The sequence below is a fragment of the Cynocephalus volans genome, chromosome 7 (genome assembly GCF_027409185.1).
Source record: "Cynocephalus volans isolate mCynVol1 chromosome 7, mCynVol1.pri, whole genome shotgun sequence".
In the NCBI taxonomy this organism is placed as follows: Eukaryota; Metazoa; Chordata; class Mammalia; order Dermoptera; family Cynocephalidae; genus Cynocephalus; species Cynocephalus volans.
In genome coordinates this window covers 10,650,058-10,669,427 of record NC_084466.1, presented here as the reverse complement: position 1 = coordinate 10,669,427, position 19,370 = coordinate 10,650,058, and the positions used below count along the sequence as shown (strand labels likewise).

Below are 19,370 nucleotides of genomic sequence, written 5' to 3'. Positions count from 1 at the left end.
CGCATTTCTCAGGGCTAACTGACCTATGCATTTCCCTGGTTGCAGTCTTCATATTGGCTCAATAAATACCATGCTGTATATGGTTGGCCTCAGTTTCTTTTAGGTCACCACAAGTATGCAGAGGGGGAGAGTCAGAGGAAGTGATTCTGGATTCCTGAAATGAGCACTGAAGGAAGTCTACACTAGATGAAGAAGAGAGGGTCATGGCATTCCAAGCAAGGGAAAAGCATGGACCAGGAAGGTAAGGAAACAGGCATTGACAGAACTATAAGGGAATTGGTTTTGCCAGACTACAGGCTACATATTAGGAAGTGGTAAGAGACTTGACTCAAGATGCCAGCAGAGGCTGGACTAAGACAAGTGTTGTATAACATATTAGTTAAAATTAGGTTTGGCTCTGAGTGACTGAATATCCAAAATAATAACGGCTTAAGAGAGACAGAGGTTTATTGCTTTGTCACGTACACCAAGTTTGAGCAGGTGGTTGGGGCTGCTGTGAGTCAAGGACTCAGACTCCCTCTCTTTTTACTGCTCCATGTTCAAACACAGCTAATAATTAGCACAACATAGGCCTTTAAAATAAAGGTGATTTTATTATAAAATTCTAAAAATGTGCTTTAAAGAACAGTTATGGGAATACTGCATATTAAGAAGAAACATATCTTCATAATCTAAATAATCACACAGCAGATTTTATATTGTCCATGGAATTAATACTTAAAAAACATTCTTCTTTTCAGTTAAGAAGCATCTTCAGAGCACCATTATTTGAATGGAAGGTATTTTGCATATCAGAGTTCATCGTTGGTCTGCAATTAAGAAGCAAAATATTTAGAGCCATCAAGAAGTCTTACGTGAATCAAGACTGACGTCTTGACTAAAGATGAGAGAGGAAAAAAGACAAGTTACTGCCAGAGGCTTTTAGAGCCTAGATCTATCTCTAGAGGGTTAGAATCACCCAAGGATAAAATCACACTGTATTTCATAGTGCTACTGATGGGGAACCCAAACATCCACAGGTCTGTATTACTGTGAAGCTCTTGTGTTATGAACAGTATCAGTGAAAGACTAGGGCAGGCAATAAGCAAGAAATAAACAAGATTCTCATTCTGGCTGCTAACTTCTACTAATCAATGGAAGACACTGATTTGGTACCTCCTCTAAATCACTTAGATAAAGATAAAAAAATTAAGCAGGAGTGGAGGAAGAAAGCTGCCCGTCTCCTTGGGGCCAAAGTGAGAAGTGTTCTGATATCAAATCATGAACTTGATGAGGGGCACCTTTTGATTTGGCAATTCCTGTTTTGCCATTGGCTTTGACTGATTTTATGGCCTTGCAGCAAGGACAGGGGTTAATTCTGATGACGTATCACTTCTGAGGGCCCGTTAGTTAGTGGTAAATCAGTTTTCCAAAAAAAACCAGACAAAACCAAAACAACTAAAATTCTGCTTTGTCGCATGTGCTGATTGTCATGGTGTACATATTCCACCAGACTGATTCCAAACTACCAAAAATTTAACTAGTGTGCAAAATTCCTGAATATTTAACAACAGATGAGCTCCTATGAGCTGGTTCTGTCACATCACTGGGGCCAGTTTCATCTTATTCCTTTTAAACCTCCTCGAGAGGTAGACATAATAATTGCCAAATCTGCTTTCTTATCTTTGGTTATAATACCACAACTTTGAGTTTTTCATTCAGAAACATGATGATGTTTTAAACAATATCAAGGCAGCATATTTTGAACACACACACACATATAAAACCACCAGTTTACAGAATTTATATTTCTCTAAACAAAAAGACAACTATAATCAAAACAACCCTCTCTTGCCACTCTACATCTTTATATACAAACACACACAATCTGATGATGAGAAACTGGTTTTGATTTGCTATAAGCCAGCAAGATGATTTTGATCTAAATTCTTCTTTGGGATCAGTTTCGTTAATCGTAATATAAAGGCATTTATTGGATGACCTCTAGGTCCTTTCTATGTTAAGTCCATATATGAATCTGATGTTTATAAATGAAATTATTATGTACTGCTATCAACAGAGATTGCTTTAAAATGAATAATTTAATAACATGAATCATCATGGTTATATATACATATACATATATTTTTTGGTAGCTGGTTGATATGGGGATCTGAACCTGTGACCTTGGTGCTACCAGCACCACACGTACCCAAGTGAGTAAACGGCCAGGCCCATGGTTATATATTTTTTCATCTCTAAATTTGGATGATGAACTTTGCCGAAACTATCTCATGAGGAGATGAGAGCGAGAGATGATACACATGAAAATACTTTCCAAACTGTAAACATCTACTCAAATACCATGTGATCTGAATTTTCATATTGAAAAAGGCTTCTCTCACCTTTGCCAGGGAGCTACTGTGTCTTCTCATTTCACTGCGTTTCAAGGCCCTTTCTTGTGCATTGTTATTATCTACTATATCTCTCTCTGGCAAACTGAATTGTTGGAGGCCTCAAGAGGAACTCAAATACTTGCTGCCTGACTGAATGACTAAAAGAATGAATGCAAATTTGGATGACGTTAGTTATTATTCTCACACTGGCCAGAAAGTCAGTCTGGTTACCTTTTTCCTGTGGCATGTGCAAGGGAAGAGGTCGTCCTCGGTTTGTGGTTCTACCCTCTTCATGCCCTCTCGGATTTGAGGCTCACTCACTTGTAAACTGGCATATTCCTGTTTCAACAACAATATAAAAGCATTCCATATACAACACTTTGAGTACATTCACCAAACTATCCATGCTAAAGGTTATAAGGCTATGATCCATTTAACTCATGTGTCAAACTGTGATCTGCAAAGTCCTCCGTAACCCGCTCCCCCCAAACACTCAACAACAGAGCTGCTGAGAGGAGGCTGTCCTCTGAACACTGGCTGCCTATTCCTAACACATCTCTTATTATTCTGTCCTAAATTTATATTACTTTTTTTTTAAACCACTTTCTGCCTTATAGTAAAAATAATTTTGCACGATCTTCTCTAGACTGAGAATTTGAGGACAGAGACTATTTCTGCCTTCCCCACCATGGCTCACATGCACAGCCTCAATCATCATCTTCATTTTTTATGTTCTTACTCTGGGCTAGACATTGTGCTAAGTACTTACACTAGGTATCAGCTGAATGAATGAATACTACCCTGTGGATCTTTACAAATTCACATAGTAAATCCCTCTAGTTCACTCATTTTACACAGTTCACCCTCTGCATCCCTTCATCATTTCCTAGGGAAGGTTACAAAATGGGAATGGGCCAGTACAGACCAGAAATAGAGCAACTTTGTTCTGTAGCAGAGCTTAAGACATGGGGCTCAGTATCTGTAATTCTGATATAAAAATCTTAACCGAGATCTAGTACTACTATTAACTAATGAATTGTTTACTACTGCATTGTTAAAAGAGTCTTTTAGACAGATATGCTTTGATTACAATCCTTATATGCTTAGGTCCATGGAAAGAATTTCCAAGGGAAGTCATGGCTCATATGGGGTCAGGACAAAAGGTCAAAAACACCATAAACAAAGAAATGGTAAGGTGGGGGCAATTCATACAAAAAGAAAATATGAATCCATCCACAGTAACTTTGCAGGATCACAGACAAATTTCCTAACCACATACCACAGAGTTCTGATATTGACACTTTTCACTTGGTTGTAACATTCTCCATTAGCTCATCTTTGGTTTTCAAGTATTTTAAAAATTATTCCTTAATATTTGTTTCTTATTTTCACTCACAGAAGTACATATGAGGGTACTCCAAAAGTCCACGGAAGAATACGATTAAAAGATAATGTGAATCTTTCCATGAACTTTTTTAAGACCCCTCATATATCTCCTTAAATTAATATACTTTTAGAAATTGTTAAGTAAAATATTACTTGTTCTTAACATGTCCAATTATAAGTTATATGACTATTTTCTTGGAAAACACTGACCTGGAAAAGTTTGAAATAATAACAGAATATGTCATTGCCCATGAGATTATTTCTTGCGAATTCTTGTCCTGCTTTTGCTATTTTCTTTGCCTGAGGAACAAAAAAATCCTTATTGGAATGTATATTCTCCCATGCAGATGCATGCAAACTGATCTTCAGAGTACACTGTAAAAGTGGGACACTAGTGGGAAACATATCTTCGGGGGTAGTCTCGTGATAGAAAGAACATTTAACAGAGTATATTTGTTCAAATGAAAGGGAGGTTTTTAAGACTTGAAAGTCTGAGAGGTCACATTGGGCCCTGCAGAATGAAGTCTCTCTTGGAGAGTGAAGGCTTACATCAAGTGAAGCAGCAATGATTTTGTAAAGTAAAGATAAAATGAAGCTATATTAATACCCTGTGTTCCCAATTTGCAGCAGTCAATTAGCTTATTTACATAATCCCTTATTTTAATCCATAGCACAGTTAGTGACTCCTCCTGCCAAACTGGTCATCTTAATTTTCACATAGAGGAGTGTTTGTGGCTCAGACAACCCTAATGAAAGAAAAAGGTTTAGCTTTTTGTTTTAAATGCAGAGTAGACAGTTAATCTAAGACACAATGCCTGTGTTCACCCTGAGGGGAACTGCTGTGCTATCCATGGGCAGACAGCTTCCCATTTACAGGTAAAAGTCCCTGTCTGATCATCCTGAATGCTCTCCAGGCACAAGATGTTTCAAAGGGACCCGTGCTATTGGGGTACGAGTGGAAGTAAGCCTTCTAGTAGACTGACCTTACCTCTTCATCGTGATCTTTTGCCCATTTAAGTTTTTCTAGCAGATCGCTCAGGTTGCTTTTAACTGGAATGTAGTGTGTCCAGGCCTGCAGCTCATTGTAAAAGTGCTCGTAGTAGATAGAGTCCTGCTTCAGCACAACACTGTCGCCGACCAGTAGATACGGCAGTCGATAAGCCGCGACAGTGCCATCAATGTTTATTTGATACTTATGCTGCAAAACAGCAGTGAAGTATAAGAACCTCCATTAAATTTCCTTTTTCCCACTCTCTGTTCTCCAACCCTTTCTACATATGACCATTTGCTATCCTGATACAAACTGGTCAAATTCAGCAGCTGCCTTCTCCATTTAGTAAGCACTGTTACATAACATGCTGACCTGGAGCTAAAAGCTCATTTCAGTGCACTCCTAAATTTCCCAAGGGGGCACCAAAACTAATATTGAAATAGCCAGTAAAATAAAACTGTGTGCTAAGGCTAAAACATCAGGAAAGATAGATTTCTGATGTAATTCCTTTACAACTTTAGTGACTACACACGTGCACCTAACAATGGCACATTCTGTGTCACATTAACTGTGTTTGTTAAATACCAGATGGCCACACAAATGTCTTAAGGAAATTAACAAGCTCTGGAGCAAGAGCATCTATAAACAAAAATATTCATAGAACTGTGGTAATCAATAGCTTTTAGTTGTAAAAAATTCAACAGGCAGGGATAAAGCCAAGGCTTGATGTAACACCCCTCCCTCTGAGCAGGAATGCCTAGTATCTGCTCTCTTTGGTTATAAACATTTCTTTCAAAAGTCTTTGAAATATGCATACAAAAGAAAACACAGACAATTCTACTTATAGCATTCTTTAGGTCTACCTACCTCCACATAACCTATCAAGAGAAAACCTGGCCATCTGCAGGGCAGACAGAGCTCAGTAATCACTTGCCTTCCCCCACAGACAGGACAGGTGACTACCTTCTGCCTACCTGTCTTTCCACCACATGGGACTTCAGAAACCACTGAGTGGTCTAGAGAGCAGGGCAGTGCCTACTGTCTGAAAAAGGGAGCTATTAGAAAAAGGAGTATTCCCTGGGAAACATGAGCAATCCAGATTCTAGACACAGAAAGCAATCCCTAATCCCTAGAATTCCTAGGCAGAACATGTGGATGGGTTGCAAGACATTCCCCACCACAAGGCCTGATAAGAGACCCCTGATTTATATCTTTTTTAGTTTGTTGCAATGCTATGGCTCTAGGAAAAATATTTGTAGAATGACTTACATGTACTTATTAATAAAAAAGGATTTGGAGCTGACATTTGCTTATCTTAAGGATTAGCTGGAAAAAAATTACAGCTCTACCCAGCTCCAGGCTCCCTCAATGCATACTGAGTGTGAGGGCTGGGTAGTGAGTACAGACCCAGGTTGCAAACCAGTCCCCGGCCTCTATGCCTTGATATTCACTAAACCTTGTATTCACCTCTCCCATTCCCCGTAATTTACAGGCTTCAATTTCCCTTCCCCAAAGCATTATTTACACACGAACAAAAACAACAACAAAAACAAAAGGATTGGCCACTGATGATGTCATACCTTGAAGAAATCAAAAAATGAAATGTGTTTCACAATGGGACCATAAAGGCTTTCATCATGTTTAAAGAAGAAAAAGTTCGTGAAAGCAGCATCTATGAGGTCAGGGTGTTTTCTACTGAGTTTAACCAGCTCCAGTCTCTCTTTGCGGCTGTCTCGCCCTCTCCAGACAGCTGTGGAGTTTTTGCTTTCCCAGGGAGGACCAGTGTTAGCTTGCACAGACATCATATCCAGACTTACTCTAGAAGACAGGAAGTGCAACAGATTTTCCTCCCAAACCATCACCTCCCAAAGGCTGTTGGAAAAGAACTCACCAAAAAAAGCAAACCAAGGCTCTGGGTCAACCCTGGCCCATCTCTCACCGGCCCATGGTTTCTAGAACAGAGTCAGTCAGGTCGTAGGTAGGCATCACAATATCCCTGGAATCTGTGGAGCCACACCAGGAAAAGATCGGATGGATGTTTGAATTGGACTTCTTTTTTTCTAAAGGCCAGTCTCCCAAATTAACAAAAAACTCCATGTCTGGCATCTTCACCTGGGAAAAAGAAAACAAAGAGCTTATTCACATTACTTGCATTGGATAGTACCTTATAATTATGAATTAAAATTAGGAATTGCAACAAATGAAAGGCCAACCTCACAAGTTTCAGGTAAAGATGATGACCTTGGTTTGAACAGTGGGTAACTTTTCAGAATATGGCCATATGTATAAACATTCTAGGTTTCCTTTCTATGGTGTTGAAATTGGCCAACAGGCTTACTACAAATGGGATGAAATGGCAAAGGTAATCTCTGTTCTAATGCTGCCAAGAGACTCTAAGATGACCAAGGAGAGAAAGGGAATTACTGGAAAGAATGAAAAAGCAGCACTTGGGACTCTAACTCTAGTTTCTTGTTAAAATGGAAGTGAGGTAGGCATTGGGAACAGGATTCAAACTCAGGAAGCCTAACACTAAGGTTAGCATAGTAACTTCTGAGCTATGCTGCTTCTACTGACAAACATGTGAACACGTTGAAAGGTCCTATTTTATCTAGCCATGGAAAATGCTCAGAGTATTTGCAAAACAGGAGATACATACTTTTTAGGCAAGAACTCTGTTGGTCAGTCTGAGAAGCATCTGAGAAATGGGGGTCCTGAAGAACATTCTTATTTTTTCATGGATTGACAAAGCAAGAAAAATCTGCCAGTACTCTGATGACTTAGCTTAAAGGAGGCATGATACTGATGCTATGTAATTACTAATATTCAGAATTAACTGACTGTAAATGCTTTGCGGTCTTAAAAAGAAAGGTACTATGATTTTCCATGAGTGATTCAATCAAGTTACATACACAGATTATTCAATAAATAAATATTATAATTGATTATAAATAAATATACAATTGTTAAAAATGTTCGTATAATTTTCCATATTAGCCATTTTAATGTAACTGCCAAAATATTTCACTAAATAGAATTTAGAACCTAAAGCACATTATACCAAGGAACAGTATTCAGTATAAGGCAAGTCTTCTTTGGACTAAATGTAGGTTTCATACCAAAATAATTTTATTATAAGTCATTTTCTTTCCTCTATAAGGTATTGTTATAGGTTGAATTGTGTCCCCTAAAAAGATATGCAGAAGTCCTAAACCTAGTATCTCAGAATTACCTTATTTGGAAATAGAATAATTTAAAATGTTATTAGTGAAGATGAAGTCATACTGGAGTAGGGTGGGCCATTAATCCAGTATGACTGGTGTCCTTATAGTAAAGGAAAAGAGACACAGAGACATAGACACTTGAGGGGAGATGGCCAGATGATGACAGAGGCAGAGACTGGAGTGAAGGAGCTGTAAATCAAGGAAGGCCAAAAACTGAGGGCCAGAGCCAGAAGCTAGAATAGGCGGGGAAAAGAAGATGCTAGCCAGAATCTCAGAGGGAGCGTGGCCCTGCTGGCACCTTGATTTTGGATTCTTTAGCCTCCAGAACTGTGAGAGAATAAATTTCTGTTGCTTTAGGCCACCCAGTTTGTAGTAGTGTGCTTTGGTACAGCAGCCCTAGGAAACTAATACAATACCCTACACGACATAAAACTTCAGAATAGTATTCTAATAAGGCTCCAGGACAGAACACCCCTGATATTGCTATTATTTTTACTTTGCAAAATTATATTGTAAAACAAAAGATTAAACTGTCTATTACATCTAAGAGAAAATATATACTTGCCTTTCTAGTCAAAGAAAGTAGTATGGCATCCATGAAAATTCTAAACCCTACATGTTCACCATGAGTCTTGATGTAAACCTAAAAGAGAATTTTACATTTAGTTAGTCTAAAAGTACTGGCACACTTCACTAAAGAAAAGCTTGTCATAATGATCCTCATTAGAATGATGCTTAATAAAACTATTTAGTTAATTATAGACAAGTGGTCAAAACAAAACAAAACAAATCACTAAAACAAACACATCAATCATGTGCTATACCTTGTTATCCTTCAAGGTGTAGTGACACAAGCTCTGCCTCTGTCCAAATCTTTTTGGGATTTCAGTTGCAATCTTTTCCGGATCAACGGTAGGGAAGTGTGCCAGATCTCTCTGAATCTGAGTAATGTTCTCTGGGCAGTTCATCTCCTGAAGCCAGGCTGCACTGTCTTCCAAAGGACAGTCACAATTCTCATGGTAGACCGGCCCTATTCACATACAAATGACAAAGTACAACAGCAACAACTCCACTCAGCGTTTGAAACATATAACGTCCATATTGTGATTTCATGAATTTTGCCTAGTTAGGGCATTTTGATCAAAGACACATTTTAAAAGAAGTACATTTTTATTACATTGGTGCATTGATAGTAAGTCAGCCTTGTATTCTGGCAGCTCTTCACAGTGAAGTCTTGAGATATTTTCATAATCAGGTCTACTGTACCTGAGTTCAAAAGAAAGCCAATGGGTACTAATTTATGTTCCCTAGTGGATATTATAGTTCATTATTCTTTGTTTTGTGTACTTAAAAATAACCAAACATTGGTAAAAGGATATTAGAGGAGTACACCTGTTTTAATGAAAGACAAAAGTGATATGAATTAATATTTCTGTGGTCTATTATACAAACAGGTTCTTAAAGTGTCTAAGGCACTTTTCTCAATGGCTGAATCATCATCAATAACAACAAAAGTAAACAAAGACCTGCTACTACACTTTAAAAAAAATTATAAAGAGGCAAAAGCAACCCTCAAAACAATTCATTTAATTAATATTACAATGAATTAATTATACATTGATAGGAATAACACTAACATAATATAGCAGAATTTGAATTTACGTTTTTATTGTCATTTCCTTTTGTAATTCTCAGATTCCTACCTGACCCAGGAAGCAGTTGACAATGGAATATCTTTTTAAGGTTTAGCAGGTTATACTATACCATGTGGTTCTGGTGGAAGGTAGGAAAGGAGTCTGGATGCTTTTTAAAAACATTTACCTTTCTTGGGAGTGGGTAGGGAGACAAAGAAGATTCCTGTCTTTGTATACACACTGATTCCCCACTGTTTTGGGGTACTGTCTCCTCTGGGAGGGAAGGAGATGTCCCTAGGTAACAAAGGTTTACTTTAATAAGAAAACATCAGAGAATTTTTCTGGGAAAATGGGATTGGAATGAAGACAAAAAAACAATAGCAACCCCCCCCCACTGCCGCCTCCTTACTTCAAGCCATCTCCCTTCCTGAAGTGATCTACCAGATTTCACAAATAACACTTATCCATTACTTAAGTCATATATCTCCAATTAAGAAAGTATCATATATGACCATATACATAGCTTGATTATTCTTGCTAATGTTGTGTCTTCAGGGAGCGAATTCTCTATTAATATGTTCCCTGCTCTTTAGCGAATTATAATTTCCATTTAAATCTTGAATTTCTCTCTTTTACCAGGACTCCTAATTTAGCTTGCAAGTAGGAAACATCTATTTTTTTCTTTCAATTAAAAAAAAAATGCTGAGTTATTTTTGTTGATGGAATGATTATTACATTATATTAATAAAATTGTTATTTATAGTTAACACATGTATTGTCATATTCAAATACTGTTGTTATAAAATTATGTTCCAAATTACCTTTTAAAATATATGGAGATTTGGCCACATGTTGACCTTGGAATTTAACTTCTATCTTCAGATTTTTGTAGCTTGCATACATCCTATATCTTACTATGAAGGACCCATCCTTTCGGTCTAAAACCTGGACTCCAACTCTAGTGAACTGCTCATCTGGTGCTGAGATTTTAACCTGGAAAACCTTTTCACCTGGAGAAGATGTGAATCTGTGATGTGAAGAGTAATAAGATACAAAGATTATTATTATTATTATTTTAAATTCAATTTTATTTATATTTATTTTTGTGGGGTACAGTGTGTTGTTTCAGTACATGCATATACTGCACAATGATTCACTTAGGTTAGATAGCATAGTTTTGTCCCCATTAGTTCACCCCTAATCTTCCCCCTTACCCCCACCCCTCCCAGCCTCTGGTAACCATTATTCTACTTTCTACTTTTATAAAGATTATTTTAAGGAACAAACACACAAAGATTATGCTCATCAGTCTGTAAACTTTATTATTCACCTCTACATTCTCCCTCTAACATATGCTTGCTTATTTCTTATTCTTTTAGTAACAGAATGAATATGATGGATCTGAGATTTTGACAAAAGGATGACAGTGGCCAGATAACATAAAACAGAGTCATTAGACAATCTCAAGGGAATATGTTAAAACTACAAGCCTACGTAATCACAGAACACATACGCTTTCCATACATAAAGACATTCTTACCAACCTACTATTTCATGTCATATTTGGAAATTTGTAATCAAATCCTACTTCCAAAGATAATGATCTCATTTTGAAAAATCTCTGCCAAGATTCTTAAACATATCAGTATTGTAAATCATGCTCAGCCATGGGCAAAAGCAAAGTAGGTAGTGTATCATCTTAGGGACACTGTATAAAAGTGTTTTTGGAGTGAGTGCTCTTGCTGTTAAGATGGTAGTTGCCCCACTTGTACTATTTGTATACAAGTGTCAAAATTTACAATCTTCCTTTGCTTTGGAAAACTTTCAATTCCCAAGAATTTTTCCACTACAAAATAAGTATACACGGTCAGCATTCAACAGTAATAAAGACAATCATTTCTTTATTAAAAAAAAAGACGTATGTGAATTATAAATGTAAGTTGTAAGTATAATTTCAATGTACTGAATTCATTGGAATGAAGTAAACGTTTGCTCCAATCATATAGGAGATTCATACTTTGATACTTTCCCTCCAAACTCTAAAGTTTCAAACTGTACTCACTTTTCTTTTTGAGTTTCAAAACTTGCTTACCTGCAGATGTCTACCTGAAAATTGAAGGCAGCACCAGAGAAAGGTGAAGTTGACCCAGTCTCTAACAACCGGTTTAAATTCCTTATAACAGCTTATAGGAAAAGTAGTTAGAAATAGCACTTCCAGCAAAGTAGAGGGGCTTTGTCTTGCCCTGATAATGCGGGAATCCCCGTCAAAATAGCTAGAAGAGTTATTACTAGATTACATGACATACTATAATTCAGAATTACTTCTAAAGCTGCAGAGGGCAATTGACTGGGACGAGGAGCCGGTTACCATCCAGATGCGTGCCCAAATATCCTGGAACTTAAACTGCTGTGGAGAAACGTATTCTTGGGCAGATAAAGCTAGAGGGAGAAACAATAAGTTTGAACCGCAATCCAAGATAGGTAAGAAGCCGTTTCTCGACTTACTTCTTCCCTGATGTATCCACCGCCTGAACATAGAAATAGCGGGCGGGAAGGACGACATGTGCTTTTAGCCCCGGTCCCCATATTTCGCTCTTCTCCGGGCTCAGTCGCCTCTCTCCGCCGGTCTCGGCAAGCGCTGGAAACGCTCCCAGAAAGAAGCAGTAAATCAGCAAAATGCTAAACATTTACAAGACGGACTCCAGAAATAATCCACGGATAAACGAAGACGTGCAACCAGCCGGGGCTTCGGCAGGGCACGTTGGCAGATCACAGCAGCAGACACGGCTCCAAGGGCTTCGCCTGCGGTGCAGGCGGCGTCCCCAGGGAAGATCACTCCCGGAGCGCTGGCGTGTCCAGGCGCAGGGAGCCAGTCGTTCTGCTGAGACGGCCAAGAAGCGCGCTACTCCGCTTTCTCGGGACAATGACACACTCGTGCGGCTCCTGCCACTAGAGCATCATCGGCGGGCGAATCCGTCCCAGGTTCCAGCCAAGGTGCACGGCGAGGGGATTGGCCCGCGTGCCGGGCCGGGCTCAGTAAGGCCTTCTCCGAGTGGATGGCGGAGGGGACACGCGTCCCGGCGCCCTGGGCTCCCTGGGACATGTAGTTCACGGCAGGACTAGCGGAAATCCTGCCAGCTCTTACCGTCTCTCACCCACTTATTTACTTTTCGGTCACCGCTTTCGGGGATCACACAAATACTACAGATGCCCAATAAAGGGGCACGCGGGTCTGGAGGCACAGCTAGGATTTTTTTTTTTTTTTTTTGGTCACCATATCCTCCGCACGTGCAGAGAGCAGGCGTAAAACACCATGAAGGAAAGGTGTTGTCAATGATACTCGACGACCGGTCGCCGGGCACCGCAGTCCAGGGCGCTGTCCCCGCGCGCTCCGATGGGACGAGAGACGCCAGCCCCAGGGTAACCAGAGGCGCGTCGCCGGCCGCGCGCTGGAAGCTGTGAACCGGTGCCAGGGGTTCCGCCACCGGGTACCGCGGCGGCCGCAGCGACCCGACCCGGCCGGACAGGCCAGAGGTACCCCGGGGAGAGGGCACTGGCCGAAGTGGCGGCCGGCTGTGCTCCCTGCGCGCCCGGCTCTCCGCGGGGCACCCGGGCAACGCCACCCGGGCCTGCTGTCGCCCGCTTGCTCTGGGCGCCCCCAACGCCGCCTGGGCTGCGAGGGGTCATCGCCTCTCCGGAGCCCTATGGGCGTCCGAATGGAGGCCACTGCATCGTGCCAGTCTTCCCGGGAAGGAGTAGGGTGAGGAGCTGGGCCCCAGGGGGCAGAGAAGCGGCAGGGAGAGTCCTCTCAGGATCAAAACTCTATTCGGAGATGCCCTCGTGGATACCGGTGGCCCCTGTCCGGCCGCCCGTCTCCACGCCACCATCGGCGGGACCCGAGCACCCAGCGCGCGGTGGCCGTCCCCTCCACCTGCACGCCCGCAGCCGGGCCAAGGTCGCCACCAGGAGGCGGCGCGGGTGCGCGGCCCGCGGGACGCCTCACGGTCAGCTCGAGAATCGGACCCGGAGTCGCCTCCTCCGCCTCCCTCCCTCTTGCCAGCGGTCCCGAAAACCCAGACGGCCGGGTGGCCCTGTGAGCCAAAGCGGGCCTGGTCGGGGGCCAAGGCAGGGGGTTCTTTTCGATTTTCGTTTTTGTAATTGCCATTATTGGTGATATCAAATCATTTATTCAAAAGTCCGAATCGGGGGTTCCCCTCTTCACCCAGGTACAGTAACTGCCCGCGTCCCACCCGCCCCAGCGCCTTTAGCACCCCCGGTAGCGTCCCCGGGTCCCGGGCAGGTTCCAGGCTGTGGCTCTCGGACCTCCGCGCGCTCCCCCTGGCGGCGAAGCCCGTCTTCCGGCGGGAGGAGGGGCCCGGAGGCCTAGGCCGTCCTCGGCCGGTGCTGGGACTGGGGGCGCCCGGCCCTCGGGAGGCGCGCGGGGGCGCTCGGGCCGGGGTGGCTGCCCGCTCGGGGGCGCAGCCGCGCTCCTTCCTCGTCGCCGGCGCCGCCTCCGCACACTCGGGCTCGGCGCGGCGGGAACCGGCCTGCGCGACTGTCGCCTCCGTCCCGGCAGCCTCCGAACCCGGCCGCGCCGCAGCTTCGCAGAGGAGGGCGGTGGGGACCCTCCTGGCCTCCCGGAGTCCGGGCTAGACACGGGCCCCGTGCGCCGGAGGAACCCGGTATCCTTCAGTAGGCCGGCGGCCTCTGCTCGGGAAGGGGCCTGGCGGGCGTGGGGAGGGCTCTGGTGGCGAAGGACGGAGGCAAGACCCGCCGAGCCTTAGCGCTGTGGTCTCTTCCTCGCACGTATCCGCCCCGTAGTAAGTCACTTAACTGTCCCTGCGTCTCAGTTGCCTTCTATACAGAACATAGGTTATAATATTTGTCATATGTGGAAGGCGTTACTGAAGAGATGTTTAGTTCTCTAATAAACTTGATCCTTAAGAATGCTGGCTTAAAAATGTAACCTGGCAAGAATATAACCTGGGCGATGAATATTGGCTTTACAAACGGAATGTTTATTTTACAGGACAGTTCATTCTAATGACTTTTAAAACTCATTACTCTCGTGGTGCATTTAAAGCTTGCCATTTTATAATTTTGCTTTGCACACAGTGAATCAATACCGTTGCTTGTGGCATGATTTTATGAATATATCATTAAATTGAGCCTTAGGTGCTGTTATCATTCTTATTACTACATCTTAATCTAGTGACACTTCACTTTATTTTCTAACCGCTGCGCACAGGTCAAATTAGAAATGTCATCTCATGGGTGTGTGTGGGGGAGCTGGGAGTGGGCATGGAATTGGGAATGGTTTATAAATATAGACACAAAAGGAGATAGATGTGGCAAAACCGTGACAGCTGCAGGCTATTAAGTGGAGGGACAAACTGCCCTTTTATATCTCAGTATTTCCGGAGGTTACAATTACAACATAATACAATAATCAGTGTCTGTAACGATTCTGTTATCAGTGATAAATTATTTCACTTTAAGAAAGCTGGGATCTGAGCAAAGTACTGGGGACACAGTAATAGAAGTCTCCTTGGACTCATGGAGCTCTTGCTGTAGTAGGAGAATAGACATGAATCAGATAATATGGAAGGGAAATAAACATTAGCAGTATTGAGGTCATGGGGTTTGGATAATTTTCATTTTCTGTGTAACATCTTTTTGTACATTGCAATTTTTTATGTAATGTGTTTTCCTTATATAATAAAATCCCTAAATATTACACAAATTTTGAAGGAGAAATTAACATAAAGTGGTTCAAATGAGAAAGTTTTGATGTGACAATATAAAATACATACTTATGTTGATAATCTTAACTTTTTTCTTGGTAAAACTGCAATCAAAGAAATCATTCTTGTTCAGTGCTCATTATTTAAAAGCAAAGAAAACAAAAACACAAACAAACAAAACCAGGTGGTTATCTTTTTTATTAATCAAGTGCTATGTTCTTTCTTTAGCTTCCAGGAAGCTCAGCCCTAACTTTTGTGCACAAATGCAGTAATTTTCCTTTGCCTATGCTTTTGATCAGAAAGTTCTCCTGTATATATATTCCACACGAACATACTTCATAAAATCCCTACACTGCCAATGCAGAGCTGTCCCCACAGGCAAAATTCCATTCAGTTTGAGGAAGGAAGCTATTGCAGAGTGCAAGCTGAACTTGAGCTGGGGATATGAAAAGGGAACATTTCTCTCTCCTGGAATATTTCTCTCTCCCCCGCCGCCAAACTAACTCCAGTAACCTTTGCCCTGTGCCCTGTGAACGTATGCTCTGTTGTTTCTCACCTACCACAACCCACCCACACAACCCCCAACACCACAAATACATACCCACCTCTGTCCACCACACTGGCTTTTAGAGAAAGGCATGAGGATCACAGATAAGTAGAAAATGCTGTTCTGGGACATCTATGAATCAGAGAAACCATTTCCTCAAAAAAAGACCAGAGTTTGGTCTGTATAACCGCAGGTGTGAGCTTTCCTTTATGTCTTTCCCCACTATCACCCTCACGCCAGGAAATGGGTAAGGAGAAAGCATAAATGCTTCCTGTCTAGTATCTACTACACCTACTCCTAAGATTTCTTTACCAAAAAGAAAGTGAAAGTTTTGAGAGTGAAATCAGTGGAGGCTCCACCTTTGGTGGTGATGCTGCTACCGAACTGACCCTCTTGCAAACAACTATAAACTCTGCACAAATGGATAAAACACCACTACCTGCAGGTTTGGAAAGACAGAAAGCATTCCTTAAAAGTAAAGAAAATGGAATCTTATTCAGCACAAGTCATAGTCCTCCTTATATAGAGCTTTTTTCCTTAAATTACAAGAAAAACATGTAGCACTTTTGCTAGTTTCTCTTCAAGGGCTTTTGTGTGAATCGTCTGCTGTAGTCATAGGTTTTGTTAAGTATTTGTATGATGGTTTTGATATAATTGTTTTTCTATAACCTGTGAAAGTTATTTTCATTTCTAATTTTATAAGTAAGCAAATGGGCAAAGGTATTAACTGGTAAAAGTCAAAGTGATCACCCAGGATGGGTGGAATCTCCCAAGTGCTGCTCCATGGCTGGCGCCCTGAGAAACAGGCACACTCTGCCCAGGCACCTGCGTAGGGTTCTCTCCTCATTACCTGTGATGGTTTGATTCACCATGGGCTTCCTTTTGTATAAATCTTCAGCTTTCTCAAATGCCCTGGCTGCTATTTAAACTTTTCTCTGTTTTCTTCCCCAAAGGAATCAGTCTGCATTTGAAATTCGGTTTTTCCTGGGACTGATCACAAGTTAGTGACACCTGGATTGGACCTACTTTTTTACCAGGTAAAGACTCTTTTAAAAATTAAAATTCTGTATTTTTTATTGATTTAAATATATGACTGTTATTCATTATGTATCCTTTATGCATGTACACTTTTAAAAATAATTTTGCTAATGCATCATTTTTTAGACAGCTTATTGAGATATAATTCATACACTGTACAGTTCACCCATTAAAGTGTACAATTCAGTAGCTTTTAGTATATTCACAAAATTGTGCATTCATCACCCCAGTCAATTATAGAATATTTTCATTACTCCGAAAAGAAACCCCATCACTCCCAAATCCCCAGTCCTATGCGACCACTAATTTGCTTTCTGTCTATAGGTTTACCTATTCCACACATTTTATATGAATGGAATCATACACTATCTGGTCCTTTTGTGGCTTTCCCTTAGCATGTTTTCGAGGTTCATCCATGTTGTAGCATGGATAACTACATCACTTCTTTTTATTGCCATATAATATTCCATTGTATGTATATACATATTTATCTGTCCATCAACTGATGGACATTTGGGTTGTTTCCAGTTTTTGGCTGTTATGAATAATGCTGCTATTAACATTTATATGGACATGTTTTCATTTCTCTTGGGTACATACCTAGGGGTGAAATTACTGTACCATATGGTACTCTATGTTTAAACTTGCGATGAACTGTTCCAAAATGAGTGGACCATTTTACATTTCCACTAGCAGTGTATGAGGGTTCTGATTTCTCCACATCCTCACCAACACTTGTTATTACCTGTCTTTTTGATGATAGCCATCCTAGTGGGCATGAGGGTGGTATCTCATGTGGTTTTGATCTGCAGTTCCCTGATGCCTAATTATGCTGAGCATCTTTTTGTGTTCTTATTGGCTATTTCTATATTGTCTTTGGAGAAATGACTGTTCAGATACTTTGCCTATTTTTTAATAGGGCTATTTGGGTTTTTTTTATTATTCTAAATACATCATTTAAAAAAACCAATTAAATAAAATAGATGGACAGGGATCATGACTCTCGGTGTATGGTAGTTGTAAAATAATATTTATTGAATGAAGGCATATGAATAATACTTGATATGGTTTCCAGTGCCATTTGTGGTGGCTGGTGGATTGTTGATCATTCTTTCTCCTCCGTCTTTCCTTAGGAGCCCATTTTTACAGTTCTCAAGTTTTTATAGAATGCTGTAAACAATTGTCAAAGTTGTTCTTCAAGAAACTGAAAGAGTTGCAACTTCTTTCCAGTAACAGAAACTTTTATAGTTGCATTCAATGCCTAACATTGCAGAAACAGAAAGGTCAAACGATTCTGGAAATGGCGAGCACAGATCTGAGAGAAAGTCTCCTGAAGAGAATTTTCAAGGTGCTGTAAAATCTTTCTGCACAAGTGCCTCAGGAGCACCCTTGGGTCCCAAAGGGGATGGCCACTATCCGTGGAGTTGTCCAGTGACTCATACTCGGGAAAAAATTTATGCCATCTGCTCAGACTATGCCTTTCTCAACCAGGCAACCTCAATCTATAAAACTCCAAATCCAACCCGTTCTTCTTGCCTCGCTGATAGTACCTCTTTATCTTCTGGAAATAATTCATCAAGATATGTTGGTATCCCGACAAGTACATCTGAAATAATCTATAATGAAGAAAATAGCTTGGAAAACTTAGCCAATACCCTGGGCAAGCTACCTCTCGCATGGGAAATTGATAAATCTGAATTTGATGGGGTGACCACAAATTTGAAGCACAAATCAGGTAAGGAAGGAGCCATGAAGTGCGTATGTGAAAACAAGGAGAAAACAAACACTGTATCTTGTTTACCGTTGCAATTAAACATGTTTTCCTGTTATAATACTGAACAAGGAACATTGCTATCATCTGGTTTGTCACTGTAGTTAAAAAATAATCTTGGACATAGGACATTTCATTAATGTGTTGCCACTGAAAACTTCAAGCATAAGCTTTGCATTTTGAGAGCTTTGAAAAATCTAAGGATCTTATAAAATACAGGTATTATAAACAAGTACATGGTAGCTTAGAAAGTGTTAATGACATGGCTAGAATACCATACTACTATTTCATATCATAGTTTTTCAGGGACATGAATTTATACTTACTGACTAAACATCTAGTTTTCTTTTCTATTATATAAACTTGTGGGTATTTTGTTGTTAAAATTTTTTGACCAGCTGCAAAAAAAAAAAAAAAAAAAAGTGAGCATCCAGCTAGGCCTCCATGTACCACTGAGCAGGTTGTGTACTGCACAATTTAAGAGGGTGTCTTTCACCTAGAGTCAGCACAACCTTCACAACTCCAATGGCAGATAGTAATGCTTTTCACTTCTTTCTTTTGAATTCACAATAATATAGGAATTTTGTGAAGTATGTACTTTTATCCTCATTTTATAGGTGAAGAAATTGAGTCTCAGATGGGGTAAGTCTTTTGCCCAAAGTT

At 40.9% G+C, this 19,370-nt stretch overlaps 2 protein-coding genes across 8 annotated transcripts in view; one reads left to right on the top strand and one right to left on the bottom strand.

The window, feature by feature from the left end:
* Nucleotides 1-636: 636 nt before the first annotated feature.
* Nucleotides 637-12,546, bottom strand: POGLUT2 (protein O-glucosyltransferase 2). The gene is made up of 10 exons (XM_063103028.1): nt 12,113-12,546; nt 10,429-10,634; nt 8,798-9,003; nt 8,539-8,616; nt 6,692-6,864; nt 6,333-6,570; nt 4,750-4,959; nt 3,972-4,061; nt 2,607-2,714; nt 637-809 (listed from the first exon to the last, which is right to left on the bottom strand). The coding sequence occupies exons 1-10, from the start codon at nt 12,292-12,294 to the stop codon at nt 792-794; spliced, it is 1,509 nt and encodes a 502-aa protein (XP_062959098.1). The 5' UTR covers nt 12,295-12,546; the 3' UTR covers nt 637-791.
* Nucleotides 12,547-12,793: 247 nt separating this feature from the next.
* Nucleotides 12,794-19,370, top strand: part of BIVM (basic, immunoglobulin-like variable motif containing) — a 37,836-nt gene continuing 31,259 nt past the window's right edge. For 2 of the 7 annotated variants that reach the window (XM_063103129.1, XM_063103124.1), the window contains exons 1-3: nt 14,019-14,427; nt 16,852-16,935; nt 18,070-18,671. In XM_063103129.1, the coding sequence (XP_062959199.1) occupies nt 18,194-18,671 (478 nt within the window). In that variant the 5' untranslated portion in view covers nt 14,019-14,427; nt 16,852-16,935; nt 18,070-18,193. Of the gene's footprint in view, nt 13,142-13,185; nt 13,368-13,809; nt 13,834-14,018; nt 14,428-16,851; nt 16,936-18,069; nt 18,672-19,370 lie in introns of those variants that run through there. The other 5 variants (XM_063103126.1, XM_063103127.1, XM_063103128.1 and 2 more) reach the window with 5 other exon arrangements.

Excerpts from the sequence above, each read along its gene's own strand:
- POGLUT2 (XM_063103028.1), bottom strand. The coding sequence starts at position 12,294 with ATGTTTAGCATTTTGCTGATTTACTGCTTCTTTCTGGGAGCGTTTCCA. Across the intron at positions 9,004-10,428 it reads ATCTCCATATATTTTAAAAG|GGCCGGTCTACCATGAGAAT; the intron begins GTAATTTGGAAC and ends GTATGTGAATAG. Across the intron at positions 6,571-6,691 it reads GTTCTAGAAACCATGGGCCG|AGTAAGTCTGGATATGATGT; the intron begins GTGAGAGATGGG and ends CCTGTCTTCTAG.